General features: G+C 47.0%; 2 protein-coding genes across 14 annotated transcripts in view; both read left to right on the top strand.

Moving 5' to 3' along the window:
• The window catches only part of LOC141573742 (uncharacterized), a 61,018-nt gene extending 53,357 nt beyond the window's left edge, over positions 1 to 7,661 (top strand). Inside the window, exon 3 of the mRNA XM_074344143.1 lies at positions 7,522 to 7,661. Coding sequence (XP_074200244.1) covers positions 7,522 to 7,632 — 111 coding nt within the window. The 3' untranslated portion in view covers positions 7,633 to 7,661. The remainder of the gene's footprint in view (positions 1 to 7,521) is intronic.
• Positions 7,559 to 22,500, top strand: part of TRAK1 (trafficking kinesin protein 1) — a 116,128-nt gene continuing 101,186 nt past the window's right edge. For 3 of the 13 annotated variants that reach the window (XM_074345149.1, XM_045509787.2, XM_074345152.1), the window contains exon 1: positions 11,259 to 11,480. In XM_074345149.1, coding sequence (XP_074201250.1) covers positions 11,390 to 11,480 — 91 coding nt within the window. In that variant the 5' untranslated portion in view covers positions 11,259 to 11,389. Of the gene's footprint in view, positions 7,819 to 11,257; positions 11,481 to 22,500 lie in introns of those variants that run through there. The other 10 variants (XM_074345154.1, XM_074345155.1, XM_074345156.1 and 7 more) reach the window with 5 other exon arrangements.

Genomic DNA, 22,500 nt, shown 5'->3' with positions numbered 1-22,500 from the left:
AGGGGGACTTTGCAGATGGAATTAAGGTTATTGATCACATGACTTTAAGATAGGGAAATTGTGTGTAATCACATGAGCCCTTAAAAACAGGAAAGGACAGAATAGGAGGCCAAAAAGATGGGGCAGAAAGAGAAGACAGATTCCAAGTGTGTGAAGGATTCAGCACATCGTTGTCGGCTCTGAGATGTGGGGGCCACGTGCAGGGACCAGAGAGAGGCCTCTGGGAGCCCATGGAAAGCATGAGGGGAGACCCAGGCAGCCTATAGGAACAAAGACCCTAGCTGACAGCCAGCAAGGAAACGGGGACCTCGGTACTGCATCCACAAACAGCTAATTTGTGCTGACAACCTGAGTAAGCCTGGATACGTACAGGTCCTTCCTGGGAGCTCCAGGAAGGAGCAGAGCCCTGTTGACGCCTGAGTTGAAGCCCGGCAAGGCTCATGTTGGACTGGGAACCTCTAAGACTGACTTGATAAGTGGCTATTTCAAGCCACTAAATTTGTGGCAGTTTGTCACAGCAGCAGTAGAGGGCTGATAAGGTCCCTGTGAAGTTTGTCCCTTTTTGAAAACTTTTGCTCTCCTGGGTCCTGTTTGTTCAGAATTGCTGAACTGTGACGGTAAGTTGATCCCCAGATACATTGCCTGCCTGCGCCTTAAAAACATAGACCTTGAAAGCTCAGGCACCTAGCTGGCCACGGAGGAGGGTCACCCAGCACTGGCTTCTCCTTGTCACCTGTTGGGCCTCCAACTCGAAGCTCTCTTCTGGTTTTCTCCTGACAGCCTCTGAGTTTGTCCTGGAGGAGGCTCCTCCGTTAGCCCTTGGGAAGCAGGTGGTCTGTGTTCACAGGGGGCAGGCCAGTCTGCGCAGTCTCCCTTGGCTCTCCTGCCAGAAGTCACCTGCACTTGGGTGGCAAAGCGTTCAAACTAACAGCACCAGGGAAGTGGGGGAAGGGCTTACTTGGATGCAGCAGCCCCACCCCACTCTCTGAAGTTCCACCTGCCCACTTTTGGGGTTCCTGGCCTGGCTTAGCTGCAAGGCTGCTGGCTCATTGATGCTCATTCAGGCCTTCCCTTGTTCAGAAGAGGCAGCTAAGGCCTAGAGGTGTGACACCATCCCTTCAGGGACACACAGCTCTCAGGGTTTTAGCTCAGGTTCCCAGCCACAAAAATCACATGCTGGAGTGGAAGGAAATCTCAGGAACGTGTGCTTTGTCAGCAACCAGCCGGACTCGGCTTGAGCAGCCTGGCCAGTACCCTTCGCCATCCTTGGGGCTGGAGTTGTCGAGGGGAAGAGTGAGGCAGGGGACCCAGGCCAAGGGCCCCAGGCACAAGGCAGGATAGCTCTCTTGGCTCGAATGCAAAGCCACCTCCGTGCGTACTCTTCCTCCTCCTTTTCCTGGCACCTCTTTTGCTGAGAAATTGACCAGGTTGCAGAATTTCTCACTCCTCTGCGAAGAAAAATCCCTCCTTCCCGCAGGCGCCCCAAGCAGAGTCCAGAAAGTGAGACAGAGGAGCTTTCATCTCTCGGGGCCGTCTGCTCTCACATTGCTTAAGCCTCATTTTGTTTCCTCTGCCTGAAAGGAGCCTTTTGCTTGGTTGGCACGGTTGGCTGGAGCCAGAGAGCGTCCAGGACTGCGGCCGTTGTGTTCCTTCCTGAACCCCATGCGGAGTCTCAGAGGTGCCTGCGTGCCTTAGGGTGAGGGGCCATCACCAGGTGCCAAGGATTGTTTTCCCATTGGATTCCCATTACTTGTCTCAGTTCAGACCTGGATTTCCCCTTTGGCTGGTTGTGTGACCTTTGGAAAATTACTGAACCTCTCTGAGCATTCTTGTTATGAGCTGTTAAATGGGGCCAATAACAATACCCAGCTAAGAGGGAGATGACCCAGTGGCAGGTGGTAGAAGTCACAGCTTCCAAAGCACAGGGCACACTGTCTGACGCACACCCTGAGCTCGATAAAAATTGATATTGTTAAGATTTTACAGATGTGCACTGCCTTACTGAATACTGGTATCCGAAATTGTACAAATTTAGGAACATGCCAGGGTCTCTTCTCTTAGATAAATTAAGTGAATGGTTTTAAGGGGGAGGTGACCAGTTTGAGAGTGTGTAAAATTTGAGTGTTTGCTGTGTGCTTAGCACTGTGCTGGGTACCTCATCTGCATCGGCGGTGTCTGTAATCTGTGTACCAGTCTGAGAGGCGTGGGTATTATTACCACAGAGAGAAGGAAACAGAGGCTTGGGACCTACAGGAACTCATCTCTATCCCCCCAAACGATGTTGTGGCATTGTTGGGGCCAGGTGCTGGGTTGCCAGCCCCTGCAGTGGCCGCTTGCCTCCTGTGAGTCTGATCTGATGCCTAGCTCTGTTCATTTCTGATCCGTGAGCTCTTCGAGATCCTGAGTTAGCAGTGGAAAAAACAGCGTTAGGAATAAAAACACTGATCAACAGTTGTTGGGGGGGATTGAATCATTACAGTGTTCTCCACAGGACCATTCACCAGGTTGTCACCCCTCCTCCACTCTGTGGTGCCTGGGTCTCCCCAGAGGGTGTGGCTGTGACTCTTTTAGAAACTGGGTGAGGGATTTGCCCACATTTTGAGTACTCTCTAAAGGAGGCTTCCTGGTTCCTGAATTGTTGTATTTGGTCATCTGACATGTTTAACACCCTGACATCACATTTGGTGAATATTGGTCCATATTGGAAAGGATAAAGTGAGATTCAGTTGAAGCCGTCTTGGAGAGACCATGGCAGGGTGCTCTGCATCCCTGAAACACCTTTGGAATACTTCCCCATTGATTTCTGTGAACCTGCAAGATGAGCAGTGTGTAATTTGGGAGATTCGACTCTTTGTTTCCTGTCTGGATCACAGAACCACAGCATCCTAGCTTCAGGAAATCCTCGAAGTCATTTGGACCAAACTGCTTGTTTTTGTCATTGTTGTTTATTCTGCAAATGTTTACTTAGCACCTAATAGGAGCCAGGGCCAACCCATGCTTTCAAGGGCCTCACAACCTGTGGGAGAGTGAGTCCTGCACAAGGGATGATGGAAACATGGAGGTTGGCCAGATACAGAGAAGCTTTCTCCAAAAGCCTCTCTGTGAAACCCGTGTAATGGGACCAGGTACCACATGGTGAAAGGTTTCACTGTGAAACAGGGTTGGAAATGGTGGCAGATGAATATTGTGGGAGAGCCAAAAAAGGTGCCTGATTGTGAGAATCTGGAAATGATACTGTCAGTGATAATGATGATTTTGAGAATGTGATGTGTGCCTGGCATGGAGGTAACTACCTTGTGTGGATTTTCTCACTTTCTAGAAGTTGGTGGTTTAGAGGTGCCATAATTTATAACTGTTCTTGTATTAATAGAAATTTAGATTATCTCCCACTAGAAATATCATGAGTTAAAGAGTGAGCTTTTTACTTTAAGAAGGATTTCTCAGAAGAGTGGAATATTATGTAGCCTTAATGAGATTCTGACATGTGGCAATATGGATTAACCTCGAGGACATTATGCGAAGTGAAATAAGCCAGTCACGAAAGGACAAGTGCAGTGTGATTCTTCTCGTAGGAGGCACTTAGAGTAGTGAGTTCATAGAAAAAATATCCTGGTGGTTGCCAGGGGCTGGCAGGAGTAGGGAATGGAGAGTTGCTGTTTAATGGGTACAGAGTTTCAGTTCTGCGAGATGCCAAGACTTCTGGTGATGACAGTGCAAAGGTACTTATGGCTACTGAGCTGAACACTTAAAGATGGTTAAGATGGTACATTTTATGTTTCAGTGTTTTTTTTAACCACAATAAAACCAAAATACTGTTTTGACAAAGAAGCCATATGGTGAGAATTAAAATTCACAAATCATGAGCTATGACGGACCTCAGATACGGAATGCATATGTAGGCACACACCTGGGTGCTTAATTATTTTAACTGAAATTTGAGATGAGAAAAATAAATTGGAGTAGTTCTGTTCTACTTTAAAAAAGGGGACAGGCTCTCGAGCTTTTGAAGCCTTTTTTGCCAGTTGCCACCTGTAAAAAGTGGACTTTGGACTTAATATGGTCGCTTGAGTGAACATGTGCTGATGTCTCTAAAATTTGTTTTTTAAGAAAAGTGCTTAGACTTACTTGAACCATTCATTTATAACAGTGTGTCTGGGTTCAGTGTATGACAGCTGTAAGTTGAAGCAGAAATACAAGGAAGAGGGACAGTAGAAATTTAGGGCTAGTAATTGGGGAATAGGCCAACTCCCTCACTTACAGACACTGAAAACCAAAGTTGTAAAATCCATGGTTGAAGTCCTCTTTAAGAAATCTTTGTTTTAGACTTTTTATTTAAAAAAATGAGGGGAGGGTATATATAGCTTAAGTGGTAGAGCACATGCTTAGCATGCACAAGATCCTGGGTTCAATCCCCAGTACCTCCTCCAAAAAAAAAAAAAAGACCTAATTACCTCCCCCCACAAAAAACCACATTGGTGGGGACAGATGGTTACTAGACTTACTGTTGTGATCATCTCGTAATGTATGTACATGTCAAATCATTACGTAGTACACCTGAAAATAACAGAATATTGTTAGATGATAGCTATATTTCAACTAAAAAAAAATTGACGTGAATTCAATTTTCCTGGTTTTCAGTAGAACAATGGCGTTTTGCGAAAGGAGGAAGTATTTCAAACTTCTATACAAGAATCGTATAGAATGTGTCTCATTACAGACTAAAGAAGGTTTAAGTGAGGGTTCGATCTGTTAATGGATTTTCAAACCTTTTGAAGTCCGTGTTCTCTACCATTTCTCTGTGTGGAGCATCCTTCCACGTTGGTAAATTCGCACCTGCTCTGAGACTTCCTCTTCACAGCTGCGGACTTGACTTGTCTGTGGCTGCACCATGTTTGGCTCCATCCTCTCTGTTCCATGTTAGCTCATTCTTAGCCTTTCTGGGTGATAACCACCCTTGGTCCATGCATCCCTGGGCCAAAGAGCTACATGGGTTTAGAAAGACCGTCCTTCCAAGTTTATTACCCCTCCCCCCACCATGAGTTGCTCAAAACTTGTTAAACTGAGCGTTGTTACAATTTTTAAATCTTTGTCAGTCTGATAAAGAAATTTTGAGGGGATCATGATTCAAGTTCTTTAAAATATTTGGTGTATGTGCTTATGTATTTCTTTTTTGGGGAGGAGAGAGAATCTTAATATCCTTTGCCCATTTGTCTTCTTTTGGGCTGTTTGCTTCAGGTTTGCAAATAATGTGCATTACATAGACATCAATTGGAAATGTCCTTGGTTTAATTTCACTGCCATGCCTACTTCAGCTTGTCTCCCTCACCTCTGAGTTCTTTATTTTGATCTGTTCGTCAGTGAGAGCCCACCAGGTGTGGTCCCTGTACCTGGAGCTCCTTAAGAGGGAGGATGAAGATGTTATGCCTTTAAATATCTGACAATGTCTTTCTGGAGACCTTGCATATAACAATGGCTTAATTGGTTCCCTTCTGAAAGTTCTTCAAGTCCACTCCCTGAGGCGTCTGCTACCCAGAATGTCTTTATGGTTTTGTCTGCGAATTCCAGGCTTTTTCTTACCAGGCAGCTTATCCATCTGTCTGTACTTACTGACTTGAATCACTGGTGTTACAATCTCATTTTTCTCTCTCATTATATCTTTCACTTTTCACCAAGGATACACAGGTTCCCGCACCCCCTTTGCATTTTATGTCTATGTGTTCATTCTAGTGAGGGCAGGAAGTTTATCACCGTTTACAGTGGGAACTCAGTGTATCTTGGTAAGTGACTTGTTGAGGGAAAATGTCACAGACTGAGGGCTGTCGTTTTCCTTCAGAACTAACTACACCAAGTTGGGTAAAACCTCTGTCAACTTTACTCTTTTTTTTTAAAATTTTTTAAAATACTAAACTTCTAATTTATCCCTTCCTCCCTTTCCCCTTTGGTAACCATAAGTTTGTCTCCTATGTCTGTGAGACCATTTGTTTTGTAAATAAGTTCATTTGTATCATATTTTAGATTCTACATGTAAGAGATTGATATCATATGGTATTTGTCTCTAATGTTGTCAAACAACTATACTTCAACAATAAAAAAAAAAAGAACTGTAAATACATCACATACTAGAGCAATAATAATTCTCAAACTTTTGGTCCTAGGACCCCTTAAAATTATTGAGGATCCCAAAGAACTTTTGTTCATATATGTTACATTGATTTATATATATTGCATTAGAAATCAGAACAGCAAATTTTAAACCACAAGGGATACAGAAGTACACACTCGATTCACTAACCTTCGGAGCAAAGACGTCATCACACATCACGTGGTCCCTGGAGCACTCCACTGTGTGTCCATAAGAGAATGAGAATGAAAGTACCGTAGAGAATCGTTTTAACCTTGCGGATCCTTTAAACTGGTCTCAGGGAACCCCAGGGCTTCCAGGCCACACTTTGAGAACCATCCTGCTAAAGAATGTTTCTCAGGCTTCCTGTCTTGTTCATTAAGCTTGCGTTTGACACTTCTGGGTGTACGTGTGCACGCCCCCATCTGTGCAGTGTGTGGAGGTGAGCGGGGAGGAGAGGGGCTGGGGCTAAACTGCAGGTTAATGTCTAAGGTGGTGGCATCTCTTGAAATGTGTGGACAGATCCCTTGCATGGAGGTTTGCTATTACCGGAGCTGAGTAGAGTCCTCAGTAGCCTCTGTCCTGCACCATCCCTTTCCCAGCAGGTATCTTTTAGTCCCAGCCAGATTTTAAGTGAAAGTCTGGATCCTGGGTCAGACTGATGTTGCGGGAATGGTCCCTAGAGGGAGTGACCAACCTGCTAGTCCACAGGGTCTAAACCTGTTGTCCTTGGATTCCCCCAGAGCCTATGAATGGGCCGACTTTCCCGAAACCGCATGTGTTCTTTTGGCATAAGGTCTGTAGTTTGCATCATATTCTTAGATTGGTCCTCTAATTTCGTGCTGTAGCTTAGGGTCGGGGTATGCTTTAAAGCTCCTGGGGAGCTGAGAATGTACAGTGTTTGGAAAAGGTTTAAGAGAAACATTGCATCACACATAATTCAATGTACAAACAAAAGCAGATATAAATCCTGTAGAAATAGCTGCATGTGTGCGTGTGTTCTACAGGATGCTCATGCTCGGCTCTTCCCACACGTGGTGTGGCTGCCAGGTGTCCTGGACGTGCCTGTTTCAGAGTAGGTGTCATCATTTTAGCTGTGGTCCAGTCTGGTTATTTGCTTAGAGATGCTTCCAAACGGGTTTCAGTTAGTGAATGAAGCCATGTGCTCTGTATTTTGGTCTGTATTAGTTACCTGATTGGTTGAATGAAACTTCACTGCAGTTCTTTGATCGAAACTGAGGAATTTGATTGGAAGCACCTTGGTTTGAAGGAAACAGAATTTGCAGTCTGAACCCCGACATCCTCCTAGAGCCCTTGTCATTCTAAAGATCTTGTTAGTTTTTTTTTTTTTTTTAAGAGACTCTAAGTAACTGTGCTCCTCTCTCTGGATTGTCCCGCAGATTCCCTGTAAGGAGCCCCTGCTGGTGTGCCAGACCTCCCCGGGGCCGTCCTCCCAACTGCCCCAGACTCCGGCAGCGGGGCCTCCGATGGCAGTAGGCACCTCCCCGTGAAACCTGCCAAGCTGGACGCCACAGCTCTGCACGACGACACTTTGGCCAACCCTGTGCCCCCTTCGGAGGCGTGCAACCATGCAGTCCTAGCCTGCAGCCTGGGCATCCCTGAGGAGCTCTATGTAAGCGAGGCTGTGGAAGATGCTCCCAGATGCAGAGGGTACCGGGATGCCTGCACCATCACCGGTAAGGGGGCCTCTCCCCGCCAGGGATGGAGGGAGTCAGTGAGGACCACGGAAGGGTGCTGTCATATGGGTGGGGAGGGACCACCAAAATGCAAAGAGTCTGAGCTTTGGGGTCATGAGACCTGCTTCCTGAACCGACCTGTCTGAGATGAAGACAGTACCTCATAGAATGGTCGTAAAGGTTTAAGATTGGAACATTGAACCCCGAGCAGCGTGCCTGGCCCATAGAGATTCTCAGTGTAGTTTGGCCCCGTGACCCTCTCTCTGAGGCTCAGTTTCTTCAGACATAAGGTAGGTGTAATGGAAGTAACACACAGTGGTGCTGTGCAGCGCAACAGTGGGGACTCCCTGAAATGCCCTTCTACACTGTCAAGATTTGCAGACATTAGTTCTTACAGTTGCCTATGTCAGTCTGGCCTTCCTGGGGTCCTGGGAACAGGGTGATCACCACCCCGTGCACCGGCATCTGCTGTTCAGGCACATTATAACAGAGCTCTTGCTGGTTTCTTTTCTTCAAGGGGTCACTGAGACAAGTACTTGGAGCCAGCACGAGAGAGGGTTCTGAGTGGGAATGGTCTGGGACGCTGTGTGGAACAGCAGCAGAGAGCACGGAGTTAAGTCCAATTGGGTTCAGGTCGAAGTTGGCCCAGTTCGCATCTTGCCTCCATTGTTTGCTTTTGTGCTCATGTTGGAAATAATGCCCAGTGACAGTTTAAAATATGCAGGTTTGCTTTCAGTAGCTTTTTACTGTTCTCTCTCACCAGCTAAGCAAGTCAGATGGACCCCCCCCTTGTGTTAAGGGTAGCAGGGACACCAAGATGCCAGGGGTCCCAGCCCGAGTGGCCCTCCCTCTACTTGTGCACCAATCCCAGCCCTGCTTGCCCGCCCCCAAAAAACACACTTGAGGAACCTGCCGTCTCTCTACCACGTTATCCATTTCTTCTTACTTGTGCATCTTTCTTGTTAGCACAAAAACACGCTGCGATCCCTTCCTTCTTAAAAAGAATCCTTCTTTGCTCTGCTTTCCTGGCCGCCAGTGTCCATGTCTCTGATCCTCAGTTTGCTGACTCCGTTTTTTCTCCTGTTCTCTCCCACATCCAGGGCGAGCAGGCTCATGTCTCCACTGTGCCCTGGTGCTGATGGCCTCATTCAGTCCAGAGGTCCATCATTAGCCTTTTTAGCAGGAGTTGACACTGCCACCCCCGCCCCCTCCTTTCTTGGAGATCTGGTCCTCGCTTGGCTTTGGGTCCTGACCTTGCTGGCTTTGCCTCTCCTCTCTGGGAACCTCAGAGGCCCCATGACTCAACCCTTCAGCCACGCCCTCTCCCGCGTACACCTTGCCCTGAGGGATCTCACCCAGGCTCTGGGATTCAGAATCTGCCTCCACACTGACCTCTCTCCAGTTCCTATCCTGAGACTGGACCTTTGCCCTGCAGGCCAGACGTGCAGTCTAACCCCACGTACAACCCTTTCATTTGGATGCCTGACCAGCAACTCAGACTCACGTGAAAAATGAACACCTGATTTCCTCCTCCACCTGCTTTCCTTGTGATCTCCTGTTTTTCTTAATGGTACTTCCCTCCTGCCATTTGTCCAGGCCGGAACCTGGGAGGCATTCATGACCTGTGTATTTCTTTCCCACCCAATTTGCTGGGCAGTCTCTTGGCTCTCTCTTCGCAGCGTGTCCAGAATTTGACTGGGTCTCACCAGCCCCACAGGAACTACCCTGGCCCAGGCCACCTTCATCTCAGGCCTAGATTAGTGAGTGGCCTCCTAACTGGACCTCTTGGCTCCCTGCTGGCCCCCTGTGCCATCCGTTCTCTGCCCAGCCGAAGGAGAGGCTTTTAAAATACAAAGTCAGGTGGTTTAACTCTTCTGCTCCAAATCTCCAGCGGGCTCCCTTCTGACTGTGGCCTAAGTGGCAGGGCTTTTCGTGCCCCTTTGACCTGTCTCCTCTCAGCCCACTCCAGGCCGGCCCACCGGCCTCCTTGCTGATCCTTGGACACACCCAGACCACCCCTCCTCAAAGTCTTTGTTCTCACCGCCTTCCAGCACCTGGATCACCATAACCCCAGATGTCCCCCTGACTCCTTCATTTTCTCCAGATGGCATTTCCTTAAAACCCTTTTGTGACTCCCCTGCGTAAAGAGTGGCCCACCCCTACCTTCCCAGTCTCCCCTTCCTGCTTTAGCTTTCTCCCCAGACTTAGCCATGAACTACTATGTGTTGGTATTTTGTTTGTAGTAGAGTAGAAACTTCCCAAGGGCAAGGATTTTGTGAACTCCTGAATCCCAGTGACTGAAAGGTGCCCGCATGTGGCCAGGGCTCAGTAAACATTTGCTGAGTGAATAAATTGTATCATTTAATTATTACTGCCTCCCCATGAAGTAGGGACTATTTGTCCCTTTTTTACAGGTGAAGAGACTAAGTCACAAAGGTTTCAGCTTCCTGCCTAAGATCCCTGAGCTCTAAGGGGCAGGGCTTGCATCCAGGTCATGACCCTGGGGCATGTATTACCTGCTCCCCCACCCACCGGGAATACAGTCCACTTGGGGAGACCGACGAGTGAGTGGAAATGGACCGTGCAGTGTGATTAGCACAGTGATAAGCATAGGCACACGGGAGAGCACCAAGGAGGGTGCCTGGCTGAGTCTTGGAGGGGAGAGGATGGGGGAGACCAGGAGGGCTTCTCAGAGAAGGCAGTGTCCCACCTGCATCTTCATTTGTCCAAACACGTGACCTAATCACTGGGATTGGTGCCAGCAAAATCTAGGAAACATCTAGCCTGTTAAAATAGTTTCACTTTGTACGTGACAGCCCAGGGCAAAGCAATGGCAGAATGCATTGCTGAAACTTCAAAGCCTGTGGGTGTGGTTCCTGGAGGTTCTCCGCTGGGACATCTGGAGGACAGCTGAGAAACAGAGCTCCGTGCTGTCACGTGTGGCAGTGACTTGGTAAATAGGAGGGTAAACACAGACGCTGTTACGCGTTGAAGGTGCTAGGCAGCCAGACGATGCAGAACACACTCAGGTTAAAGTCTTATCTGATGGTCGTGGAGAAGAAGACACAAAATAAAGAACTTTCTGGGAGAGACCTGGCATCTCCCTGCGAGTGCCTATGTGGAATCTGAGGGCTTTGCCAAGAGCAGTCCTGGGAGACCACTTGGCATCCAGCCTCTGATAAATCCACGCCACCCCCAGTTCCCAGGGAGCACAGAGACGAACAGCAGGCTTTTTGTTCCTCTTTAATTTTTAGGCAAAGCCAAATGCCCATCACAGAGTCCTGTTTCCCCTCTCTCCCTTTCCCCCCAGCCTATGGCTATCACAGTTTTGGGTGCGTCATTTTCTGTCTGGGGCGGTTTAACAAGATGAGCCGATAGGGTGCCCGGGCTGCCTGGAGTTACGTAACTCATTGTGCTTGCAGGGCAGCTCACAGTCTTAGGATTTGCCCCAACAAGCAGACTCAGAACTGCTGCGTAGGTGCCGGAGGTGGCTGTGACCCGGTACCGCCGGGTGGGTGCTCATGGAGGACCGCTCTTCTCTCTGAGTTGCCGTTGGACTTTCTTTCTGTACATGGCATTGGTACTGCAGCTCGGGCAGCCTGTGAGGGCCCGGCCCCTGCCGGGACTCTGCCCAGGCAGGCTCACTCGGACGAGCTCATGTGGTAAGTGTGTTTGCCCAGTGCGTCCGCTGTTGGTTTTCTTTGTCAAAGTTGTGGCCGGAAAGGCAAGAAGGCCACCCGGGAGGTTGTTCCTCTCCTGCTCTGTTCTGCTTGGCAGGTTGTCCTTGGACCTGTGGTGGGAAATTGCAATATTGGGTTATTGACAGGCGGAGCAAAGGGACCTGAGAGGCTGCTTAGCCCTCGTCCCCTCATCCAGGCTCAGGGGAGGCCAGTGGCACCTGAGGGGCCATGAGCAGTGGATCTGAGTTGGGACCAGGCTTCCGGACCCCCACCACCTTGCCCTGGGAAATTCTCTGCAGCAGCTGACTGAGGTCCCTCAGGCCCCCTCTGGCCTCTCCAACTCTGTGATTTTCCAGATCCTGTGTCTTTATCTTGATTTCTTATGGCCTCACCTGGTCAACAAGGAGTTTTTCAGAAGGTGAAGAACAAACAGTGTCTCCCTCCCCCCTTCCCGTTTTCCGCCCTGACTTTTTTTTTTTTCCTGTACTGGATGTGCTTGGTCCTGTGCCTCCCTTCCACACCCCGGTGATGGCGAGCTTGCTAATCAGGTCTGCTCTGGCTTGTCTCTGGCTGTGGGGCAGACAGTTCTTCTCACTTCCTCAAAGCTGGTCACAGCCCGATACTGGATGACCCATCCGCTTTCTGTCCTGTCTGTGCGCTGGTACCCACCAGCCGTCTGGGCCACAGGCAGTGAATTCCTGAAAGATGTGATCTCTTGTCCCGTTCCAGCCAGTTTTAGGTTCAAACAAATGAGACTCTGGACGGGAGATTATGGAGATGCTGTGATATGTATGTGTGTATTTAGTGTCTCCAAGCTTATTCAGTAATTCTGTTCAGCTAGCATCTATTTGAGGCCAGCTTTTTGCTGGGGTCCATAAATGAGATCTGGTCTCTCCATCAGACCCCCACAGGTGGGTGGAGATGGAAGTGACCCTGGAGAGAATTGCTCCCCCTGTGCTTCTGGGAGCTGTCCCGTCTGCGGTCCCCATCATCACAGGGCCACCGTTTCACGTCTCTTCCTTTCCTATCACTAATTTAAGCCATTTGGTTTACCCTCTGAAAATGTGCTCAAAGAAACTATCCTGGATGTCTTTTATGAATTAAATGTAGAGTCTTGCTTACCGATTCCTGTCTAGTATAAAATTTCCATTGAGTTTTCCGTTGAAAAGGTATAATGTCCGTGGTACTTACTTGGCGAAATGAAACTGAAAAGAACAGACAGAGAAACATCCCTTCTTTCCCAGAGGGAGAAAGTGTGAATTAGAATCTAGGGAATTACAGATTTCTTTTTTTCCAAATTCATAGCTTAGAAACCTTTGCATCTTCTTTCAGGGGAGTCACCCGCTTTGTAGCAGTTGGTTTGTGTCTGCAAATGCAGTGCAGGAGGATGGCCCTGTTAGGCTGACTTCTGGAGCTAACACTTAATCTTCAGGAGAACACAAAAACATTCACATTTGTCTTTTAAATGTGCTGTAAGTGATTCGGGGGGCCACCGGCTGACCTTGCTTCCCCACGTTCCTCCTCATCAGATGTGTGGATAAATATTTATCACACAAGGTTTTGACATGTCTTGTAAAATTCAGTTAAAATGTATTCTTGAGATTCTTGATGTGAGATTGCGAGGCTCCAGTTCGAGGTGCTTGATGTATTTTTATCCTCCTAATTGGCTTTCGTTCTGAATTTGAAACAGGTTTTTAATAGTGTATCTAGTGTGTTCCTATTAGTCTTTGCCCACTTCAGACCCGTGTAGGAAGCTGGCAAGTAATAAGTAAGAATGAAAAATGAAGGGTAATATTATGGAAGAACTGACCAGGGGTGCTTTCTCTACAGGGGCTTCAGAGCACTGACCCCAGCCACAAATAGCATTCCTAAGAGTGTTCCTTTAGATGCCAAGTTTTCATGGACTTACATTCATTTGTTTTACAAGTATCAGAGTGAGTGTCACTTCACACACGCGTTCAAGGTTCTCTTCAGTGTGACTGGACCAGGGTTCAGTGGCAATTGCTGGTGGAGGGACCAGACGTGGTCCTCTGCCCTCAGCACCCTGTTGGTCCCACTCAGACGAAGTCTGCTAGAGGGGCTTTCCTGGGGTTCATTGAGAGAGGGTGTTGCCTGCGCCTTGCAGGTGGGTTTGGATGGTCCCCCAGCCACAGGGTTCACTGGTGACTCTGGGACTTGTGGCCCAGAGAAAGTTTGTCTTTGTTCCCTGTCTTTGTTCCCTGACCCCTGATCTCATGTGAACGTTGACAGACTTCAGCAAATCAAGCTGAGATGATCATGAATGGAAACTGTAACTATAATGAGACCTGGAACAAATCACATTTCATAAATCTTGTATTAGTCAGGACTCTTCAGAAAAACAGAACCCGGAGGACGGAGCTAGCACCCATAGGACGGAGCTATATATATGAAATATGTATGACAGAAGTGTATAATTGTAACCGAACAGGCCCTCGGGGTCCTCCTGGGACAGAGCTCTCCCCCATATCCTCTGCTGTAGCTCCTCTCTGAACTACTCAGGTAATAGTATCTCATTTTATTTCCTGAGATTTTCAGATGCTACAAACCATCACCAAAGGGAAGAAATTAACTACTTGACCATCATGAACACAGAGAATTGTGCACGAGCTGATCACACCACTCTCCTCTGCCCCCTGTCCTTACCTGGTTTTTAAATATGCTTTGCTGAAACCCTTCAGGGGGTTTGGGGTTTTCTTGGGCATGAGCCACCCCATTCTCCTTGCTTGGCCCTGCATTAAACCTTTCTCTGCTCCAGACTCCGACGTTTTCGTTTGTTCGGCCTCACGGTGCATCGGGCACACAAACTTGCATTCGGCAACATTATGAGGAATTGGCTTACGTAATTATAGAGGCTGACAAGTCCCAGGATCTGTAGTTGGCAAGCTGGAGACCCAGGAGAACTAGTGGTGTAATTCCAGTCCACAGATCCACAGGCTCGCCATCCAAGGAAGAGCCAGTGTCTCAGTCTCAGTCCAGAGGCAGGAAGGGAAGGAGCTGATGTCAGCTGGAGGGCAGTCAGGCGGGAGGAATTCTGTCTTACTCGCAGGAGGCTCAGCCTCTTGGATCCGTTCAGACCTTCCGTGGATTGGATGGAGGGGGATCTGCGTTACTCAGTCTGCTGATTTAAATCTTAATCTCATCCAAAAACACCCTCACAGAGACACCCAGAATAATGTTTGGGCAAATATCTGGGCACCCCGTGGCTCAGACAGGTTGACAGTTAGCCATCACCGATCCTGTCAAAGTTTGACGCTGACTGAGGAGTCGCTCTGGGCCTGGCTGACAGCCGGGCACTGCTCAGGGAACTCACTTTGTTCTCAGCATGACCCTGCCAGGCGGGTACTGTTATCACCTGAACAGTACCCAAGGAGGTGCCTAGTAGAGTGTCTTGTCCTCTCAAGTAAACCAGGCATCCTTGGGGTTTAGACCCAGCCATGTTGTCTTCTGACCCTACTTAACTTCCTGTGTTGTGAATTTTTCTCTTCTAATAATTTCATTTAATTAGGGGTTTTAAATGATAAAAATAACACATGCAAATATTAAAACTTGAAATTGTGCCGAAGCATAGTCCACGTAGAGTAACAGTCACCCTTCCACCTGTGTGGTTTAACTGATTTTTAAAAAATCATTCCAGGAGGTTTTAATGCACATAATTCTTTTTCTAAAACTATGCATATGGGACCATACTATATAGCCTAATCTGCATTAAAAAATCAACAGTATTACTTATAATTGTTTCATTACATTGCCTAGAATATTGCCGTCTTCTTCTCCTCCTCCCCTCCCCCCTCCTCCTCTTTTTAATGGAGATACTGGGGATTGGACCCAGGACCCCATGTGTGCTAAGCATGGGCTCTACCACTGAGTCACACCCCTCCCCCTTGCCTTATTGATTGAAATAGCTCCTTGGTTTCCCATTGTTTGACTGCATCATTACCATCTTCCATTTATTTAAACCAGTGTTTTTCAGATTGAATGTTTCTTTTGTTGTATACATACATTGTGTAATTTCTCCTTTATTTGTCGGAAATTAATAGGTAAGGAACCTTCCTAAACATATAATCTTAGAAGAACCAATGTAATGCTTACTGTAATGCAAAGGAGAAACTAAAATAAAATGATGGAGCCTGGGTTCCCATCGTAACTGTGTGGACCTGGCCTCATTAGGGTGCAGAGTGAGGCAGGCACTGCCCCTGCAGGTATGATTGCTGTGCAGGTGGCAGCTCCAAGGGCCACTAGACGTACCAGCCACTCAACTGCCAAGAAAGAGCTGCTGTTTTCATCATCCCCCCTGGATGGCTGCTTTAAGTTGTTTCCAGTGTTTACTTTTGCTCCAAGGAACAGCATGCTAGTGTGTGCATCGTTTGGGTCACTAACCCTACATGTCTGTAAACGCACAGGGAATGTGCATTTAGGATTTGGTTCTGTCACGACATGGCCTCTGGGAAGCTGTATCCTTTGAGTGCCAGCACCTGCGTTGGGGGTGGCCGTTTCTGGCAGTTTCTTGCCCACTCAGGGTATTGTCAGCCTTTTTCATCCTGATTAAACGCTCATGAAAAATGGTATTTCATCTTCTTTTGTTTGTTTTTAATTGTAAATGAGTCTGTGCCTCTTTTCTGTTCTGTTTTCTGCAAACAGCCTGTGTTTTGTCTTTCCTCATTTTTCTAGTGGGTTGTTGGCCTTTAAGAGGTATTCTTGCGATTTCTGTTGTGTGTACAGAGGCTAGGGCGGTGTGCTGGGTTGAGATTGCCTTATATTTCAGAAGAGGAAAATGTCTTGAAAATAGTTACACAGATTACTATTTAACTATGACGATGTTTGACATTCACAGAAGTACGAGGTGCTAAGAGATGGTATAAAGGGGATTTCTTTTTTTTTAATTTTTAAAAATCTAAAAAACTTTAAAAATGGTTTTATTTAAAAAAATTTGTTTATAATGAAGTGGCATTTCCAAGAAGGCTTCTGTGATAAAGCAGTATTTAAGCAGAAATCTGAAGGTATGTAGGAGTTAGCAAGGAAGGAGGGAGGAAAGGAAAGAGCATTCCAAGCAGTGGAATTAGCATGAGCAAAGGCCCTGTGGTGGGCAGCTACTGTGATAATAGAAGCTAACATTGATGGAGCACTTACTGTGTGTTAGACACTGTCCTAAATGCCTTTTATGTCTAACTTCGTCTAATTCTCATATATTAGTTGTCTGTTGCTGTGTGATAAACTTCCCCAAATCTTGGCAGCTTAAAACAACAAACATCAATAGTCTCACATATTTCTGTGGATCTGGAGTTGGGAGTAGCTTAACTGGGTGGTTCTGTCTCAGGGTCCCTCATGATGTTGCCGTCAAAGTGAAAGCTTGCCCTGTGGAAAACAGCCTGGTAGTTTCTCAAAGGGTTAAACATACTAGTTACTGGATCACTTACCAGTTCTACGCTTGGGTTTATACCCAAGAGAAGTGAAAACATAAGTCCACACAAAACCATACACGTGAGCATTCTAAGCAGCATTATTCACAAGAGCCAAAAGTGGAAGCCACCCAGAGAGGTAGAAAGTAGGTGAGTGGTTGCCAGAGCCTGGGGGCAGGATTAATAGTTGTATGGTTTCTTTTTGGGGATGATGAGAATACTCTAAAATTAGGTATAATTAATGGTTACATGGTGGATATACTGAAGCCTCTGAATTGTACATTGAGGTGTACATCTGAATAAAGCTGTTACTTACAAACAGATGAAAGCTTGCCTGGGGCTGGAGGTCCACTTCTAAGATGAGTCACTCACATGCCTGGCAAGTTGGTGCTGGCCCTTGGGAGGGGGGCGCCTAGGTTCCTCACCGTGTGGGCCTCTCCACAGAGCCACCGGACAGTCTTTATGACGATGTGGCAGCTGGTTTCCAACAGACTGAGCAACTCAAGAGCCAGGACCAAGGTGGAAACTCCAGTGTTTTTTATGATCGAGTCTCAGAAATCACATGGTCGTAACCTTCATGTTCTGTTGGCCTCACAGCCAGCCATGGTTCATCGTGGGTGGGAACCGTACGGGCAGATGAGGAAACTGGGCCCATCCCAGAGGCTAGCAGTCACACCGCACAGCATCCCTGTGAAGTGTGTCTTAGTGTTAGCTCCATTTCACACATGAGGAGACTAAGGCACAGAGAACTTAAGTAATCTGTGCAGTGTCACACAGCTTACTAGTGGTAGAGCCAGGGTCTGAATCTAGGCACTTTGTAGGCTCCACTTTCTTACCTGCTACCAGTACTTTATGAGCTTTGACTGTGATCCACAGTGAAAAAAAAAAATCTCCTTTTATGTCATAACCCAGCACACACATACATAGTCCTATAACAGTCCTGCTAAATACCTCATCCTTATTACTTGGGAATCACTTGGATATTTTCTGTTTTATTTCTTTCAGAAAACAAACGGTAACTGTAAGTCACCAAATTGTTTTCCTGCCCCCTTTCTTGAAAAATTTTGCACTATACTGTTTTGTCTCCATAGAAACTTTAAAAGACTTGAAATTTAGTACTCCCCGTGCTTTGGCTCTCCCATAGTCAGTCCTTCTTCCCAGAGCTAACCCTTAGAAACACTGGCTAAAAAAGGGCACACTGTAAAGCATGCCAACGGTTTAAAGAAGGAACCTTGAGGGGTGCAGGGCTAGAGCTCAGTGGTAGAGTGTGTGCTTAGCATGCATGCGGCCCTGGATTCAATCCCAGTACCTCCATTAAAAACAAATAAATTAAATTTAAAAATTAAAATAAATAAATAAAATAAAATACCTTCTTTAAAAAAGAATGAACCTCTCAATCAGATTCTCAGCCCTGTATTTTTCCTTCTCAAACAAAGCACTGTTTCCTGTGTGTCTTGTCTTTTTTTTTTTTTTTTTTTAATGAAGGTACTGGGGATTGAACCCAAAATCTCATGCATGCTAAACATGCACTCTACCACTAAGCTGTTATATCTCTCCCTGCCTCTTGTGTGTCTTTCTAAAAATATTCTGTGCATGTGTGTGTACACATGTATGTCCCCTCTTCCACTTTAAAATTTTCTATAAATGGGAACATATGCTGAACATACTGTCTTGTGTCTTAATTTTTTTCTCCTCAGTAATATATTGCCAGTGTGGAGTCCTTTCTCTCTAGCTATCATGCATCTGTCACCTTTTTGTTGACTGCGTAGTACTCTTGGCACAGAAGACCCACAGTTGATTTAATCAACCTTCCCCATTGATAGGCGTGTAGGTTTCCAGTAGTTTGCACATACAAACGGGGCTGCAGGGGCTATCACTGTTCCCACATATTTGAGCAAGTAAGTGATGAAAGCACTTGGGAGGAGAATTCTTAGAGTGGGGACTTGAGTTCTGACAGATGTGGCCAGAGAGGTTATGTTTTTGTGTTGTTTGGATAAAGTGAGAATGTCAGGCCCACACCCCCTGCACCCCGGGGTCAGCAAGCTCTTGCTCTGGGCCACCTGAGGTGCGTCAGACAGCAGCACATGTGGTCTCAGTGCCTATTCCTGTGAGTGGGTAGAGGTTGAACATCTTTCAGCAGATTCCTAGAGGAATTCTTATTTTTATTTTCTATAATCTGAGAGAAAGTCTTCTTAGTGGTTTCTGTTTTTAGCTTGTGGAGGGAGTAGTTGCTTCTGTAATTCTAAGTAAGTTGATACTTGCCTTCCTTTATTGAGTAACTGGGGAGAGGATCTCTCTGTAGCACCTGCCTCAGTGGATTGCTCTGAGGATTAAATGAGTAAATGCATGCAGAGAATTTAACATGCTGCTGGCACTTAGTAGGTGTTGTTAATCAGTTTTCTTTGTTGTTATTGTTGCCTGCCTATCTGTCTGTCTTTGTGTCTGTCTGTCCATCAATCATCTGTCCATCTGCTTGTCTCACTATCCTGTGCACTCATCTGTTTATATTTGACCTGGAGGAAAGCTCTGGGATTCTGGTTGCTGGGTGAGTGGGCGTGGGGTAAAGGGAGGGACAGCCGCTGACACAGTTCGTTTAAACGCTGCCCTTGAGTTCGCCCTCTTTTTCCAGGCCTCTTCCCCATCTTCTGTCTTCCTCATTGTCTCTGAGACTTTCCCGCAGCCCCTCCTTTATCTCTGGGGCTCCAGGCTGGTTCTCTTCTTGCTTCTGTCTACACGCCCCCTCCGTCTCTCAGAACTGTGCTGACCTTTACCCTCGGGTGACCCTTGCCTCATTTCCCCCTCCCTTACCCATTTGGGTCCGTTCTTTCTTTTTATTCCTTGACTGCCGTCCTCCGCTCACCTTGGTGAAACCCTGTGTTGCTTGCTTTGCAGGGAGGCAGGACTGGTGGAGGGTTTCCCCTTGTCAGCTGGGAGGCCCTGGGAGTGGCCAGCCTCGGAGGCTTCAAAAGCTGTTGTGGAGGCAGAATTTGTTTCTCTCTCTGTCTAATGGGAGTGATGGGTTTATTTTTTATTTATTTGTTTATTTCATTTTTCAGTTTTATTAGGTAGAATTGTTACAATGTGACTGCACATATACAATATATTGCATGTAAATACATATGCAGAATATATTGCACTTTTTTTTAATTAGTGATGGATTTATTTGGGGGACCAAGTGATGTGTTTTTGTGAAAATACTTAGAAAATTCCAGAGCACTATGAGAAGTCCAGTAGAATCTTCTGCAGTGATGGAAATGTTCTCCATTGAAATGTCTCCATAGACTTTTAGGACATGACCTCTGCTTTAAAAGGAACTATTAGTTAATTGTAGAAGTGACTGGCATCTCTTCATCGTTTGTAAAAACAGATTTTAAAGTTTAAAGATTTATAAAGTTCCTGTTATATGATTTAATAATTGTCTCAAAAATTTCTTTAAAAACAATTTTTTGCCCCTTTTAACATAGGCACTGGGGATTGAACCAAGAACCTTGTGCATACCAAGCACAGGCTCTATCGTGGAGCTATACCCGCCACCCTCTTGTCTCAAAAATGTCTTGATCGACTCTTGTGGCTCATGCTAGAACTGTTTCTCTTTCTGCTTATGTATATACTTCTTTTTATTAGATAATGATTTTTTTTGGTGTTTGTTTGGGGGGTATGTGTCTCTTTTTGCTTTGGCTCCTAGGAAGCTCAGTTCTCTTAGGTTTTCATTGAGTAGCTATTTTGGTAAAACTCTGTCCTTTGCCTACTCCTGCCTCCTTCCCCTTGTATATAATAAAGTATATAGCTTGTTCTTTTATGCTTCTTGTAACAGTTCTGTTGAAATCTTATTGGACCTACATGGGATTCAAGAGGAAATAAATGAACATTGACCCCTGCCCTCTCTCAAGGGGCCATCAACTTGCTTCTGTGGGAAGTCCACCCTCCCCTCATATCTCAGCCTGAGCAGACTCTGTCAGTATTCCTGAGGGAGAGGCAGTGTGGCTTTCTGGGGTTTGGGGCCTAATTCATGTCACCTTTGGGACATAGAGGTCTGGGTGTACTTTCGGCTACAGCATTTAGGTTGGGCAAGTCATCTAATCCCTGAGACTGACTTGTTTCTTCATCTCTAAATTGGTTCGGACCATAGGAATCTCAGGGTTGTTGGTACTCAGTGTGGTGATTCCTGTTAAGTGCCAGGATGCATGCAAGAGGTTCAGTAAGATCAGTGGTTCTTTTTACTTAGGCTGCAGTGAAATTCCCAAGTTCTGCAAAGCTGCCTCCAACTAGCCTAGTTTCCTGAGGAATCTGGTACACACTCGCCCATCGCCCTCATCTGGCCGTTGGCTGGATTTTGAATTCTCAAAGTGAGGATCCAGGCTTTGGATCACCTACTGGGTGTACCCCGGGCCTTATGGGATCACTGCTTATTTTGTGATAAGAGTCTTGAAATCGCCCAGACTTCTGTCCTGGAAAAGACGTGCTGGTGGGCGACAGTCAGGGTGCGCTCAGGGAAGGCTGCAGGGGTCGGACTTTTTAAACTGCAGTCACATCCTCAGGAGGGAGCAGCCTCAGTGCCGGGGCCAGCAGGCTGTCTGGCTCCAGAGGGCATGCTCGGAGAACTTTGCTTTTCAATTTTCCTTTTCTCCTTCCTTTTCTTTTTTCTTCCTCTCCCCACTCCGTGCCCCTCCTCCCCACCTCTTTCTTGCCCCTTCTGCTCCTCTTTCCTCCCTTTTGCTGTCTGTGTCCCCTCCCCCTATTCCCTCCCCCCCCTTTCCCCTTCTTTTCATGCTTTTCCCCACCCCCACTTCATAAAGGAAACAATTACTTTCTTTTTAAAAACATTTTACAGCGAGGTGGATCTAGGCTGGCAAAGACTTGGAAAGCTTTGCTACCACGTTCAAAGAACTTAGGTAAAGACAACTGGTTTCAGGCCACGCTGAGTTCATGTTCATCAATGCTTTTCTAGCAGGTGGAGGAGGTGAAGCTGGCCTCTGGTAAGCTGTCCGTTGCCCGTTATGTCTGGGTAACAGGCTCCTGTGATAGCGAAGGGGCTTGGTAATGCTCATCGCGAAACACCAGGGTTTAGCTAGAAATGGGAAGATAAGTGGAAGGATTGCCCTGCCATCTATCTGTCTGTCCGTCTACCTGGTGAGCTCCCAGGTGAGGGGGTGGAGGGAAGAGGACCTACCTTGGCCCTCACCCTGCCTGCCGTCCCTGTGCACGAGGTCTTGTGAATTCTTAGATGGAGGTAAATGGGCAGGGAGAGGAATGGAGTGAAAGCTGGGAGTTCTGGAGGTCTTCAGGAGGGAATTGACCTCTGGGAGAGGAAGATAGAGGGAGGGAGAGCACACACGGAACCAGTCAGCGCCTCCTCTGGGCACCTGGAGGCTGCGCCCAGGCTGTGTTCCCCTAGTTGGCTGCGTGGCTGAGAGGCTGTTTCAGACCCTCTCCAGCTCATCTCACTTCCTGCCCTGGTACCCTGTGGAGGAAGAGACGGGGTACTGAGCGTGGTGAGCCTGGGAATCCACAGCATTCTAGGGCTCTCGGTCCGCCCCATCGTGCTTTGTGATTCCCCTAGTGCCCCGGGAGCCCAGCTGCAGGAC

This window comes from Camelus bactrianus, chromosome 17, assembly GCF_048773025.1.
Source record: "Camelus bactrianus isolate YW-2024 breed Bactrian camel chromosome 17, ASM4877302v1, whole genome shotgun sequence".
In the NCBI taxonomy this organism is placed as follows: domain Eukaryota; kingdom Metazoa; phylum Chordata; class Mammalia; order Artiodactyla; family Camelidae; genus Camelus; species Camelus bactrianus.
The sequence above is the reverse complement of the archived record's forward strand: the minus strand, read 5'-3'. Positions and strand labels throughout refer to the sequence as shown.